Here is a 15810-nt window from a genome sequence, read left to right as displayed (position 1 = left end):
ATTGATTCATTTGATGGGAACAATAAATTTGCATGCTGACCCACGTGAGTGCTCCCCAGAATTCATACCCAGGTGATTTCATGCTAGAGCATTAGCTGGCTTTTCTTTCTCTCCTTTCTTACGGCTTGACTCTGCATTTTTATGGGCTGCTGTCAGCAGAAGACTACCTGTACTAGCTTAAGGAGTCTAAAAATGGACAAGAGGAACTCATCACTTCAAAGAAACACGTGTTCTCATTTTATAAAACAGTTTTAAGGGCTAATTTTGCTCTGCTGGGTATTTAAGTGAAATACTTGTAGGCTCAACAGCGATTCAGGGGAGAGATGCGAAGAAGGGGAGAAAAAATTTCATTTTATCAAAATGTGAGCACAGCGACTAGTCCATTCTCTCCTCCCCACCCTTCCCTCCTGCTCTCAAACAGAAGTTCTGAGTGTGTTTATTTCTTTTACTCCCACTATCAGCTTCGAGCTGGGAAGGGGAGGGTGTCCAGTGAAATGCTTGCTCTCTGGGAGCCCTTCGCAGAGTCACCCCCACTGGAGTAGGAAATTGCTAAAGGATTTCTGCCTGAGCCCCTGAAACTCTGTTTCACCACCGCAGCAGTAGCATCTATTGTGAGTGTGAATATTTTGTCCTCCCAGAATTCTTCCTTTTCCTTCCTCCTCTCCAACCCCTGCCTTTGTCTGTCTGTTTGTTTGTTTGTTTGTTTGTTTTAATGGTGGGTCTGCAGCCTTATTCTCATAGTGCTCACCATGGGATCCTGGGATTCCGGGATCCCGGGATCAGTACTGCTCCCCATTCTTCTGCTCCCTGCTGCCCTGCACCCAGTTTCTCTGTGGCCTGTTCACAGTGGCAGGCTCACAGAGAAAGCCGGTCTCTGGTGCTTGGGGACTAAATCACCCTCCCCTCCCCTCAGGTCAGGGTGAGAATAAGAAAATGAAAATAGCCAGCTCAGCACTGACTAGATACCGGCACTGTGCTAACAACTTTCCATGTATTTTCTTATTTCATCCCATTTCCATTTTACACATGAGAAAACGGAGGCTCACCAAGATAACCTGCCCACAGGCAAACACAGTATGTGGCACAGAGCCAAGATTTGAAGGCTGATGCCAAAGTTCATGTTATTGGCCGCTGTAGTAAATTCATTCACTCTTTCAACAAATGTGTCAGGCAGTGTTCCAGTGCTAGGGATACAGGAGTGGGGACAAAGAATGAAGGCTTTCCTTATGTGGATTCCACTCCAGTGAGGAGACAGAAAATGCACAGCAAATTTCAGGTGTCATGAGGAAAGCTAAGCAGGGTAACAGGATCAAGAATGGGGGGAGGGGCGGCTCCTCTGCCCAGACTGAGGGGTCAGGGAAGGCCTCTGTGGGATCCCACTAGAACGGGAACCATATGCTCCTGCATTTTCTCATGGACACCCGCATGCTGGTGATCCCAGCTAATACTTCTGGGGCTCTGTATTTACAGACCCTGACAGATCTCTCTGGATCAGGGTACTTCTAGAGAACTCTATTTCGTTGGGAAGACAAAGCTGGCACTCTTCCACAGAAATATGTTGGACTGTGTCTTCAGAAATATGCCGGTTGGTGTGTCTTCCGAGTTGTCCAGGAGAAAGGTGCTCTCACCTTTCAACAACAGCATTCATTTTACTTGGCAGGTGAACCCCATTCTTCTAATAACAATGGGTAAGAGTTGCCAAGCACTTGCCATGTTATGTGTCAGACATGGGTCTAAGTGCTTTATATGTGTCATTTCATTTAATGCTGACAACCCCTTGAAAGGGAGATTGTCTGAGCTTTGGCTGCCATAACAAAATACCACAGACTGGGTGGGTTAAACAACAGATTAATTTTCTCACAGTCCTGGAGGCTAGAAGTCCAAGATCAAGGTGCTGGCATAGTTGAGTTCTCTTGAGAACTTTCTTCCTGGCTTGTGGACAGCCTCCTTCTCCCTGTGTCCTTATGTGGTAGAGAGAAAGAGAGGGAGAGGGAGGGTGTGAGCTCTATGATGTCGATTATAAGAACACTAATTTCATCATGGAGCCTATCTTATCTCCCAACAGCCCCATCTCCAAATGCCATCACACTGGGGATTAGGAATTAAATATACAAACTTCAGGGGAACACAGTTCAATCCATAGCAGAAATGTCATCATTATTGCCATTCTACAAGTAAGGAAATAGGTACAAAGAGCTCAGGGAATTTGCCCATGGTCACATGCAGTGGAATTAGTATACAATTATTGTCAGTCTGACACATATCAAAAACCATCTTTGTGAGGAAGAAAATGGCACAATATTATTAGCCTTGAACCAAAATCATGAATTCTGAAGGTGCTTAACAACAGTAACAACAATAACAACAACAAAATATCAAAGCCCTACAACTTTTAAACCAAGGAACAAGCCTTAAAGGGAAACTTCTTTAAAAAGTCCTGTATCCTGGTATACCATGGGTGTTAAGCTCTTTTTTTTTTTTTTTTTTTTTTGAGAAAGAATGTGCACGAGGGGATGGGCAAAGGTGGAAGGAGAGGGAGAATCTTAAGCAGGCTCCACGCCCAGCATGGAGCCCAACATGGGGCTTGACCTCATAACCCTGAGATCATGACCTAAGCCAAAATCAAGAGTCAGATACTTAACCAACTGAGTCATTCAAGTACCCCGTGTGTAAAGCTTTTTATTTTTATTATTAATTAATTAATTTATTTTTTAAAGACTCTATTTATTTATTTGACAGACAGAGATCACAAGTAGGCAGAGAGGCAGGCAGAGGGAGAGGGGAAGCAGGCTCCCTGCCAAGCAGAGAGCCCGATGCGGGACTCGATCCCAGGACCCTGGGATCATGACCCGAGCCGAAGGCAGAGGCTTTAACCCACTGAGCCACCCAGGCGCCCCTGTGTAAAGCTTTTTAAACTGAATGTTGATAAAATGTTCTTGACCACTGTGCTTTGCAGCTTCTTTCTATGTGGAAGGATGCACTGATCCATCATCCAGGTAGAACACTGAGGAATGCACAAAAAACTCTTCACAGGGATGAACATATCCTTCTTTGAAGGCTTTCCAAAAAAGTGCATTTTTTTATTTTCTTAGTTTAAGTCATATGCTCTCCTTTCTCTTTAGATATTGACTGAAACAGACTCATACCCTACTGTACAACAAAAAAAGTTTTTGCTTTAAAAAAAAAAACAAAATATCCGTCAATCAACTCTCCTGGCTCTGATTCCATGAACATTGGGTAAACTTCTGATAAAAATTTAACCTATTGAGTGTCTTGCACAAAAAGTGTAGATACTCAAACCTGAACACTCTGGAATGCATATTTCATTATCAACACTTGTCTTTCCAGTTGCTACACATCATTTGTTGTGCATTTGATTAGTATGGGCTAGTCCCCAAGTCTTATCACCACTGGGAAAAATGAAAAAATAGTTCCTGGGTCTCTAAAATTGAAGATTTTTCCAGACTCCATGTTGTCTCTTGTCCTTGGCTTAGTAAGTTCCTCCTTCACACCTGTCATTGATCCAATGAAGGCATACCTTCACAATATTACTTTTCCTTTATTGGAGTCTGGATGATCACAGTTTCAGGTGGCTTACTTTTACAGCTAGCTGACCTTATTGATTATATAGAGATCTTTATATTGATCAGTACTGTACTCTAAAAGGATAACTCTAGATCCTGTAGCTATTACAATACCATTTTTTTTTTCAGAGGAGTTTGGAATTTATTCCAAACTTTTCCAAATTTTGGAATTTATTCCAAAAGTAATCAAAGATCTATGAAGGGTCCTGAGTTTCAAAGGGGCATGGTTGGAATTGTGAGGAGGAGACTGGCATTGGAAAGGTCTGTAAAAATATTACTACACCGTTTCAAATTCAATCAACTTTCAGTGCAATAGCCTTCCCACATCCGTACAGTTTGGATCCATTTTCTTCCCTATCCCCACTGTTATCACCCTAGTCCAAGCCATTATCACTTCTCACTTCATTTTCTATGAAGTCTCCTAACAAGTCTCCCTGCTCCTTTTTTTTCTCCCATGAAGATCAATCCTCTACATGGTAACTAGAGAATTTCTTTTTTTTTTAATTCATTTTTATATAATTCATACACCCTAAATACACCCATTTAAAGTTTACAATTAAGTGGATTTTAATATATTCACAAGATTGTGCAACCACTGCAAGTGTCTTCTTTTATTTTTAAGGGTTTATTTAATTTTATTTACTTTTAAATATTTTATTTATTTTATTTGAGAGAGAGAGAGAGAGAGAGAGAGAACAAGCAGGGAGAGGGAGAAGCAGTCTCCCTGCCGAACCAGGAGCCCAATGTGGGGCTCAGTCTCAGGACCCTGGGATCATGACCTGAGTCGAAGGCAGACACTTAATCAACTGAGCTGCCCAGGTGCCCCTTAAAGATTTTATTTTTAAGTATTCTCTACACCCAACACGGAGCTTGAATCACAACCCAGAGATCAAGAGTAGCATGTTCTACTGACTAAGCCAGCCAGGCGCCTGAAAGTGTCTATTTTTTTTTTTTTTAAAGATTTTATTTATTTATTTGAGAGAGAGACAGTGAGAGAGAGCATGAGCAAGGAGAAGGTCAGAGAGAGAAGCAGACTCCCCGTGGAGCTGGGAGCCCGATGCGGGACTCGATCCCGGGACTCCAGGATCATGACCCGAGCCGAAGGCAGTCGTCCAACCAACTGAGCCACCCAGGCGTCCCTGAAAGTGTCTATTTTAAAACATTTTAATTATGCCTTAAAAAAACTCATACCGGGGCGCCTGGGTGGCTCAGTGGGTTAAAGCCTCTGCCTTCGGCTCAGGTCATGATCCCAGGGTCCTGGGATCGAGCCCCGCATCATGCTCTCTGCTCGGCAGGGAGCCTGCTTCCTTCTCTCTCTCTGCCTGCCTCTCTGCCTACTTGTGATCTGTCTGTCAAATAAATAAATAAAGTCTTTAAAAAAAAAAAAAACAAAACTCATACCTGTTAGCAGTAATTTCCCATTCCTCCTTCCTCCAGGCCCCTGGCAACCATGAATCTACTTTCTGCCTCTATGTATTTGCTGATTCTGGACACTTCATATAAATGAAATCACAGAATATGTGGCTTTTTGTGTCTTGCTTTTGACATGTAGTGTAATGCTTTCAAAGTCTATCTTTGTTGAAGCATGCATCAACATTTCATTTCTTTTTATGACCAAATAATATTCAATTGTATGGACATAACACATTTTACATTTCTACCAGGAGTGTGCGAGGTGCCCAGTTTCTTCACATCCCTCATCAACATTGATTATTGTCTATCTTTTTTTATAATAGCCATCCTAATGGTTGCGAAGAACCATCTCATTGTGGTTTTGATCTGTTTCCTTGATGAATAATAATGTTGAGAATCTCTCAATGTACTTACTGACTTTTGGTATATCATCTTTTTTTTTTTTTTTTAAGATTTGATTTGTTTGACACAGAGAGAGAGAGAGAGCACAAGCAGGGGGAGTGAGAGAGAGAAAAGCAGACTCTCACTGAGCAGAGAGCCCTATGTGGGGTTTGATCATGACCTGGGCTGAAGACAGACACTTAACCAACTGAGTCACCCAGGCACCGGACTTTTGGTAAATCATCTTTGTAGAAATGTCTATTCAGCTCCTTTGCCCATTTTTTTAAAAATAGGGTCATCTTTTTATTAATGAGTTACAAGAGTGCTTTACATATTGTAAGCATAACCTCCTTCTCAGATATGGTTTGCAAGTATTCTTCTCCCATTCTCTGACTTGTTTTTGATTGTATTGTTTGTAGCACCAATGTTTTTAATTTTTATGAAGCCTAATCTATTTTTTTCTTGTTTTTTTATGCTTTGATGTCATCTCAAAGAAGGTTTACCTAACTCCAGTTCATGAAGATATACTCCTCTGTTTTCTTCCAAGAGTTTTATAGTTTCAGCTCCTATATTTATGGCTTTGATCTATTTTGAATTAATTTTTGTGTATGATTGTGGTGGGGGTCCAGTTTCATTCTTTACCTAGAATAATACAGCAATATTTATTGAAACAACTACAGAGTTCTTTAAAAAGTATAGATTGGATCATAATCCTTCTCTGATTAAAAGTTTTAATAACTTTCCATTGCACTTACAATAAAATCCAGACTTTTCCACCTACTTCTTCACTCTCATTTTATGCCACTCTCACTCTTGCTCACCAGGCTGCAGGGTCTCGCATTTCTCAGAATAAATAAAACTTGTTTTTCCTTAGTTTCCTCATCTTTTTTCATTTCTCACCTTTTTTTTTTTTTTAAGATTTTATTTATTTATTTGACAGAGAGATCACAAGCCAGGAGACAGAGGGAGAGGGAAAAGCAGGCTCCCCATCCTTAGACTCAGGGATCATGAGGTGAGCTGAAGGCAACCACTTAACCAACTGAGCCACTCAGGCGGCCCTCATTTCTTACCTTAAATGTCATCTCCTCATACATGACTTTTCTCAACTTTTCTCCTAAAGCAGATTCTCTATCCCATTCCACTTGTCTCTTATATCACCTCCTGTGATTTTCTTCATAGCTTTATCTATATATATATCTACATTTTTACTATTTTAGCTTTTTACTTTTGAGTAATACTTCTTCGCATTTTCCATAGTGTTTTGCATATTGTATACATTTACTTCACAGGTCATGTTGTTAGAAATTAGAGAAACTAGAATTTACAATTAGATGGGATGTAAAAAAATCACCTGTCAATTACTCCTACTTTACAGACCCCAAAACCAAAGTCTAAGGAGTGTAGAAGAGTTGTCTGGGGTAAAAAGAGTTGATTTTGAGAACTCTAATTTCCACACTGATTTGCCCTATTCCAACGTGATGCCTTTTTTGCAAAATCACCAAAATGAAGGGTTTTTTTGTAATTTCTTACAGAAATACATTATTTTCTTTTTTAATTTTTTTTTAAGATTTTATTTATTTATCTGACAGAGAGAGATCACAAGTAGACGGAGAGGCAGGCAGAGAGAGAGAGAGAGGGAAGCAGGCACCCTACTGAGCAGAGAGCCTAATGCGGGACTCGATCCCAGGACCCTGAGATCATGACCTGAGCCGAAGGCAGCAGCTTAATCCACTGAGCCACCCAGGTGCCCTTATTTTCTTTTTTTAAAGATTTTATTTATTTATTTGACAGAGATCACAAGTAGGCAGAGAGGTAGGCAGAGAGAGAGAGGAGGAAGCAGGCTCCCCGCTGAGCAGAGAGCCCCATGTGGGGCTCGATTCCAGAATCCTGAGATCATGACCTGAGCCGAAGGCAGCGGCTTTAAACCACTGAGCCACCCAGGCGCCCCAACATTATTTTTCTTTTCTTTTTTTTTTTAAGATTTTATTTGTTTATTTGACAGAGAGAGATCACAAGTAGACAGAGAGGCGGAGAGAGAGAGAGAGAGAGAGAGAGAGAGAGAGAGAGAGGGAAGCAGGCTCCCTGCCGAGCAGAGAGCCCGACGCGGGACTCGATCCCACGACCCTGAGATCACGACCCGAGCCGAAGGCAGCGGCTTAACCCACTGAGCCACCCAGGCGCCCCCAACATTATTTTTCTAAGCCTTCTTTTTAAAAATGGCTGGAATGGGCCTTCAAATGAATGGACAGGACCCGGTTAGGAAGGCCGGAAATCACACTTCACCAGCGCACAACATCGTACCACTTCTTTGTTTCACGCTCCTTGGCTGTCCCGCCTCCTTCTCCCTCCGTCCTTTCCCATCTTCCGGGTCAACCGCCCAAGCACCCCTACCCCCGAGGCCCCGCCCCCTTCAGGGCCGCATGCCCTGCGCCAAAATGGCGCCAGGCGCTTCTGCTCTGGGGGAAGTGAGCTCACATTACTCCGGAAGGGAAGGCGGGGAAAGAGCAGGCGGGTGGGTGACCCGCCGTGGGGCTGTGGGTGGGGCGGCGGCCGCAGCTGTGGCTTTCACGTCTGGGGCTGGAGAGAGGGAGAGGAACTCGCCGGCTCCTGGGAGCCCAGTCGATGTCCCAGGGCCGGGGGGTTGGAGGAAGTCGCTCCGAGAGGCTCGCCACGGGCCGGAGGAGAGACGGCCCTGGGAGCCGGCGTCCCGCCCCCGGCGGCCTCCTTTCCCGTCCCTCCTCCCGGGCTGCGCGCGGGCGGCCGCGGCTCTGTCTCGGGGGCTGCGGCGGGAACCGTCGAGCAGGCTGCACGGAACCCTCCTTCAGAGGACCCGCTGGAGGAGAAGAGGGAGCGCGGTGGCTCAGGCCGTCAGCTCAGAGGTCAGGCCTCGGGTCGCGGTCCGTGGTCCTCCGTCCTTCGCCCAGCCCTCTTGGTTAGAGTCCGCGACCTCCCCACGCTGCTTCAGCCTTTTTTTTTTTTTTTCTTCAGTATGCCACCAAACCGTGTGGCAGGGTGAGCTTTTTTCCTCCCTGCTTTTGCCGGGAAGGAGATACATATTTAAAGGATCTCTGTCTTCATTGCTGCCCCTGCCCTCTTAAAAGTTTTCCTTTGGTAGGAATGCTTGTAGTCCTCCCGTGGACGATTTGATGATTCCCACTCCAGCCGCGGGCCTGATTTAGTAACTGGAATCACCTTCAGATCAGATCTTAAAAATTACCTACAAAACTCCGCTGCAGAGTTGTTCTCTCCCGTCCAAGAAGGGCAAATGGACTTCGGAGTTAAGATGCAGGGGGGTGAACCAGTGTCAACAATGAAAGTCTCAGAGAGTGAAGGGAAGCTGGAGGGCCTGGCCACAGCGGTGACCCCGAACAAGAACAGCAGCAACAGCAGCTGTGGGGGTGGAATCAGCAGCAGCAGCAGCAGCAGCAGCCGCGGTGGCAGTGCAAAAGGCTGGCAGTACAGGTATGACACTTTCTTCAAGGTGATTTCCTCAGGTGAGGGTAACTGGAGTCTACATTTCTGCAGCTGTTGAAAGGTAAAGTAACCCACTGATTTCCCGAAGCAACATCTCAGTTGGACCTAGGATCTCATCTTTCATTAGCAAGGTTTTCATTCATTCATTCGTCCATTCAACAGGTTATTTATTGAAGGCCTTTTGGAGAATACATAAATGTATCCGTCAACTTCCTCTAACATCCCTAGAGTTAATCCCTCCTCTGATTTAATTTTTCTGTACTCAACTTCTGTTTTTGCCTGTGTTGCAGTTTGTTCGCAGGCTAGATTGTGAGGACAGGAACTGCTTAACTCAGCTCTCTCCAAAGGCTCGCACATGCTAGGTGCTCAAAACATTCATAGAATGATTGAATGGAATCATTTAATAAGAATATTCTCACCTCAGTTTGTGACTTAGAAGGGGAGCCATGCATAAATAATTTGAATACAGGGGCAGAGGTACAGATGCTCCTGCCTTTGATACTCCAGACCAGGGAGCCTGAAGATGTTTCAGTTTGAGTTGGTCAGGCCATTTACAAGCTCTGTCTTGTTGAGAAATTCTACATTTGTTAATTTTTATTGATATGAAGAAAAAAATTTACGGAACAGGAAAAGAGTGCTGGAGAAGCAATGGTAGTTTTGTTTTTGTTTTTGATATGTAAAGTAGAGAGGGATGTAACCATCCAAAATCTTAATTGAGATATATTTGACATGTAACTTAATTATATTCACACATACAAATAAGGATTCCTTATGTGCATGTGTTTTCGAAATGATCACAGTGCATCTAGAGAACATCACTAGATATAGATACATTTTTTTTTTTAAGGATTTAGTTACTTATTTTAGAGAGAGAGCAAGCGTGAGAGAGTACACGTGCCCGTGCAAGAGTGCACCAGGACTGGGCATGCAAAGGGGGAGCAGAGGGAGAGGGAGAGAATCTCAGATAGACTCCCTACTGAATGTGGAGTTCAACTCCAGGCTCAGTATCACCACCCTGAGATCACAACCAGAGCCGAAATCAAGAGTTGGTCACCTAATTGAATGAGCTGAGCCACCCAGGCACCCCAGTAGTTACAATATTTATTGTGTTGAGAACTTCTAAGATTTCTCTCTAAGCAACTTACAAATACACAATATAGTATCTTTTTTTTTTTTTAAGATTTTATTTATTTGACAGAGACACAGCCAGAGAGGGAACAGAAGCAGGGGGAGTGGGAGAGGGAGAAGCAGGCTCCCCACTCAGCAGGAAGCCCCATGCGGGGCTTAATCCCAGGACCCTGGGATCATGACCTGAGCCGAAGGCAGACGCTTAATGGCTGAGCCACCCAGGCACCCCAAAATATAGTATCATTAATTATAGTCACCATGCCTTACACCCCCAGGACTTATTTTTTAACTGGAAGCTTGTACTTTTTGATTACCTTCACCCAGTTCACAGCCCAGCCTTGCACTCTATGCCCCCTCTCTGGCAATCACTGATCTGTCTCTGTTACCTATGAGTTCATTTTTTTTTTATGAGTTCATTTTTATTTTGTTTTGTTTTTTTAAGATTCCACATATAAGAGACCATAGAGTATTTGGTTGTTTTTGTCTAACTTACTTCATTTAACATAATGCCTTCAAGGTCCACCCATGTTGTTGCAAATGGCAGGATTTCCCCTTTTTTGTGGCTGAGTAATATTCCATTTCATATACCACATTTTCTTTTATTTGGTCATCTGTTGTGGACACTTAGGTTGCTTCCATGGCTTACTTAGCTATAGTAAATAATGCTGCATTGAACATGGGGGTGCAGACAATCTTTTCAAGTTAATCTTTTCTTTTTTTCAGATAAATACGCAGAAATAGAATTGGCTAGATCACCAGAATCTTTAGAGTGAATGAAATCAGACTATTTTATGGTATTGAAACTAAAGGAATGAATTTTGGTTAACTGACTGCCTGTGTACCTAATTCTAGTCCTTTTCAGCCTTGTGCTGTTTGTAGTTGTGAAATTTTTGTGAAATTCGAAAGGGATTAAAACCAAGATTTTGTAAAGGGTATACATATATCATGAATAATATCCATATATGTGAAATATGCATGACTTTATTAGCATACAGAAATGAAGTGTAGAAAATTATAACTTTTTATTGATAAATGACTATTGGGCAAGAAAGTATATTAAGTTATTGTGAGATGCTCAGGCTCATTTTTGGAATCAGCATGACCTTTTTTTTTTTTTTTTGGTGGCTTAAGACAAACCGTATAAAACTATCAGTTACTTGGTAGGGATATTTTGATATGACTTAAGGAAGCAAAATAAAGTAATATTCCAGGTCAGAAGTCAGTCTTCTGTTATCCTTAGCTTTTTGAAACCCAGTCTCTATTGAATTGAGAAGTGAAACAGGTTTCTTAGTCCTGGAGAAAGTTGTCATAAAACCATACACAAAGTACTTCTGTACTTTGATTCAGAATCGTAATATCCCCTATTTAGAGTATTATTTAATGGTTACATAATTTTCAAACTAAAATCTGTTGGAAGCACAAGTGAAAAAGATTATCATGGGAAATGTACCAGCGAAAATGCCAACTGACAATGTAGGACGGTCCAAGAAGATTTGAAAAATTAACATGCAGACTCAGCTATATTACTTCCTAGTACAATAATCAGTCACAATGACCTAAGTCATCCAGGAAAACACTCTGTGTTTAAGAAGGAACTCCTCCCCATGGGTGCAGATATAAATGCTTTTCTGCATTTACATACGTATTTTTATTTTAATGAGGCTTGTCCAAGGCTAATTCGTCAACCTACCCCCCAATCTAATTTGTCCCTTTGTCCTCTAGGACATTGATCAAGCAGTTTCTCTGTTGTCCTGTGTTACTCTCTTTCTGGCTTCTTCCCCTAAGACTGGGTCTCTAGATTTTAAAAACAACAACAATAATAAAATCCAGCCTAATCCTTTCCTCTTGAAAGTCATTTACACTCAGCTTTCTCCTTTTCCTTAATCCTCACTTAACTGCTTGACTCAACAGTTGGCTCTATCCTCGCCAAGGATATGAGTGAAAATGATGAGTTTTTTAGATTCATATTCCCATTTATTTCTTTGTAAGTGTATTTGTTACAGCTCTTTTCTTGGTGGTGGTTTTTTTGTTTTTTAAGATTTTATTTTTAAGCAATCTCTATACCCAACATTGAGCTAGAACTCAAAACCCCTGAGATCAAGAGTTGCATGCTCCATTGATTAAGCCAGCCGAGCTTGAGCGCCTCTCTTTTCTTGACTTGATTCCTTTCTTTTGGTTTCTCCTTATCTCAGTTATCTTTGTTTGGCTCTTTTCCTTAAAAGGCTGGTGTGATATTCCATCATCTTCTTAAGCTGTGTGTTTTCTGTTTGTTACTGTGTTCTCTTCCATGGCCTCAGCTATTTCTGGAACTTGGGAGCCAATATATTCAACTGTACCTGTAATTTGCTACTATCCCATTTTAAAAATGGAGATTTTTGGTCATGTCTTACTGAGTAGTTGAAATTCAGTAAAGACCCTATGATTCAGACCCTGGGCTTTGGCTTTGCAAACTTAGTGTAATGTTTTCAAGGTTTATAAATGCTGTAACGTGTATCATTACTTCATTCTTTTTTATGGTTGAATAATATTACATTATATGAATATACCACATTTCGCTTATTGATTGATCAGTTGGTGGACATTTGAGTTGTTTCCATTTTGTGGCTATTAGGAATAATGCTACTTTGAACATTTGTGTTCAGGTTTTGTGTGGACACGTGTTTTCATTTCTCCTTGGTGTATATCTAGGATGGAATTGCTGGTTCGTATGGTAACTTAATGTTTAACTTTTCGAGGAACTCCCAGACTATTTTCTAAAGGGCTGCACCATTTTACATTCTTGTCAGCAGTGTATTAGGGTTTTAATTTCTTCACATCCTTATGAACACTTGTCTTAACTATCGTAGTGATTGTGAAATGGTCTCTTGAATTACATTTTCCTGATGTCTAAAAACATTGAGCATCTCTCCTGTACTTACTGGTCATTTGTATATCTTCTTTGGATATCTTCTTTGGAGAAATGCCTATTAGATCCTTTGTCCATTTTAAGTTGGATTATTTATCTTTTTATTATTGAGTTGTAAGAGTTTTTTTATGTATTCTGGATACATTTCCTTATCAGATACATGATTTGCAAATATTTTCTCCTATTCTGTGGAATACTTTTTCACTTTTTTCATGATATTGTTTACAGCACAAAAACTTCTACTATTCATGAAGCCCAATCATTTTTTTAAATTTTTTTGCTTATACTTGGTGTCACATCTAAGAACCATTGCTAAGTCTGGGACTACAAAGGTTAATCATACGTTTTTGTCTAAGAGTTTGTATTAACACTTACATTTATGTCTCTGATTCATTTTGAGTTACTTTTTAATTATTTTATATATACATATATATATATTTTTTTAAAGATTTTATTTATTTATTTGACAGAGAGATAGGGAAAGAGCACAAGTAGGCAGAGTGGCAGGCATAGGGAGAGGGAGAAGCAAGCTCTCTGGTGAGCAGAGCAGGGAGCTCGATGTGGGCTCAATTCCAGGACCCTGGAATCAAGACCCAAGCAGAAGGCAGATGCTTAAACCGACTAAGCCACCCAGGTGCCCATGATCAATTATGTTTCTTTGTGAAGTGTCTACTTACATGTTTTATTCATTTTTCTGTTTTTTCTCAATATTTTTCTTATTAATATACTTGAAGCATATTTTAAAATATTACATGTCAATTAATATTTTTAATTTTTAATACCAATAGTACTTTAAAGATATTTTGTTGCCTTTTTCTTTTTTTAAACAGGTAAAAGAAGTACATACAGTGAAATGCTTACCTTGCATACTTGTCCTCTCTGCCCAGTTTTCCTCCCTGGAGTCAATATCTTTTACTGATTTCTTCACTATAGTTCCAGAGAAATTTATGTTAGTTCTTTATATAATAAATATATACAACATATTCAATTTTGTATAGTTAAATTACTTGCTAAACTTGGTACAAAGATTTTCCTAGCTGTGTTTTTAATTTAACATGTTTTCAGGCATATAGAAAACTTTTATCACTTCTACCTTTTTTCCTTTCACTTCGAATTATAGAAAGTTATTAATTAATTTTTTAAGTACTTTCCATGCCCGGTGTAGGGCTTGTACTCACAATCCTGAGATCAAGGGTTGCATGTTCTACCAACTGAGCCCATAGAAAGTTTTTTTTTTTGTTTGTTTGTTTTAAAAGATTTTATTTATTTATTTATTTATTTGAGAGAATGAGCGTGCATGAATGTGTGTTCATGAGCTAGTGTAGAGAAGGGCGGAGAGGGAGAAGCAGACTCCCAGATAAGCAGGGGAACCCAATGCAGGGCTTGATTTCAGGACCCTGGGATCCTGGCCTGAGCCAAAGGCAGATGCTTAACTAAGGACTGATCCACCCAGGTGCCTGGAAGTTTGTTGTGTTGTTTTTTAAAAGATTATTTATTTATTTATTTATTTGACAGAGATCACAAGTAGGCAGAGAGGCAGGCAGAGAGAGAGGGGGAAGCAGGCTCCCTGCCGGGCAGAGAGCCCGATGTGGGGCTTGATCCAAGGATCCTGGGATCATGACCTGAGCTGAAGGCAGAGGCTTTAACCCACTTAGCCACCCAGGTGCCCTTGAAAGTTATTTTTTGTAAATACTTATTTTTTGTGTGGTTTTAAAATGATTTGGTAACTATATATTTATTTTGAAATATGTGAGATAGTGTATTACCTACTTTTATGTTACAAATTACCCCAAAATTTAGTGTGTTGAAACAGCAACATTTTTAATCCCACAATGTTGTGAAGCTTAGGTGGGTCCACTGATTCTGGGTCTTTCAGAAGGCTACAGTCCTCTTGAGGCTCAACTGGGAGGAATTTGCTTCCTGGCTTACCTCGTGGCTCTTGGCACAATGTAGTTCCTTTGACCTGTTGGCCAAAGACCTCATTTCCTCATAAACTGACCACCAGCTACCTCCTTTGTTCCTGGCTGCATGGGCCTCTCCACAGAGCCATCTTACTGCTTGGCAGCATGTTCACCAGAGAGAGGAAGTGAGAAAGCAAGAGAATGCTATCAAGTGGAAGTCAGTCTTTTGTAACTTAACCATGGAAGTAAAGTCCTGTCACTTCTCACTGTTCATTAGGTGGCTCAGTTGGTTGAGTGACTGCCTTCAGGAGTCCTGGGATCAAATCCCGCCCGCATCGGGCTCCCTGCTCAACTGGGGGTTGGTGGTCTGCTTCTGCCTCTGATCTCCCCTTTCTCATGCTCACTCGCCCTCATTCTTTCTCTCAAATAAATAAATAAAATCTTTATTAAAAAAAAAGTGGTAAAGGTCAGCCCACAAACGGGTGTGAAAACCGGCAGGGTAGGGATTGCTAGGATCTGGCTAAGAAGGTGCCTATTACAGATGTTAGTATAAATAGACTCTAGATTGTCATCTTCTGTTGAGATAGATTTAACAAGTAGGCAGTTGGACATTTGTTTCTAAAGCTGAGGGTTTGGGACTGAAACTGATTGTCTAGAAATAAGAGGAGCTACTAGGAGATCTGCTGGAATGATCTAGACATGAGATAATACAGAAAAGGTGTTAGTAGGCTGGAAAAGAAGGAAACTGTTAAAGAAGGAAACTGAGGAAGGTTGACAGACTTTGGTGATTGGTTGGAGGGTTGTAGTGAGGGAAGGGAGTAAAAATTGGCATCAGTCATCCAGATTTGAACCTTTGAGAAATCCACAGGAGAAACAGATTTGGGGAGTCAAATGATGCATTTGGTTTTAGGTATGTTGAGCTAAAGTTGCCAGAATGTTTAAGTTACGTATCTAGCTAGACCTTAGAGATGTGGGGCATTAGGAAGATAGATAATTGCCTTTATAGTATCCACAGTGTTTTCAC

At 41.3% G+C, this 15810-nt stretch overlaps 1 protein-coding gene across 1 annotated transcript in view; it reads left to right on the top strand.

Moving 5' to 3' along the window:
- The first annotated feature begins 8041 nt into the window (after positions 1–8041).
- The window catches only part of LOC111155012 (oxysterol binding protein like 11), a 95304-nt gene continuing 87535 nt past the window's right edge, over positions 8042–15810 (top strand). The window contains exon 1 of the mRNA XM_022515005.1: positions 8042–8840. Within this exon, the coding sequence (XP_022370713.1) occupies positions 8644–8840 (197 nt within the window). The 5' untranslated portion in view covers positions 8042–8643. The remainder of the gene's footprint in view (positions 8841–15810) is intronic.

The sequence above is a fragment of the Enhydra lutris genome, unplaced genomic scaffold (assembly GCF_002288905.1).
Source record: "Enhydra lutris kenyoni isolate GAN:26980312 unplaced genomic scaffold, ASM228890v2 scaffoldscaffold39, whole genome shotgun sequence".
In the NCBI taxonomy this organism is placed as follows: domain Eukaryota; kingdom Metazoa; phylum Chordata; class Mammalia; order Carnivora; family Mustelidae; genus Enhydra; species Enhydra lutris.
The sequence above is the reverse complement of the archived record's forward strand: the minus strand, read 5'-3'. Positions and strand labels throughout refer to the sequence as shown.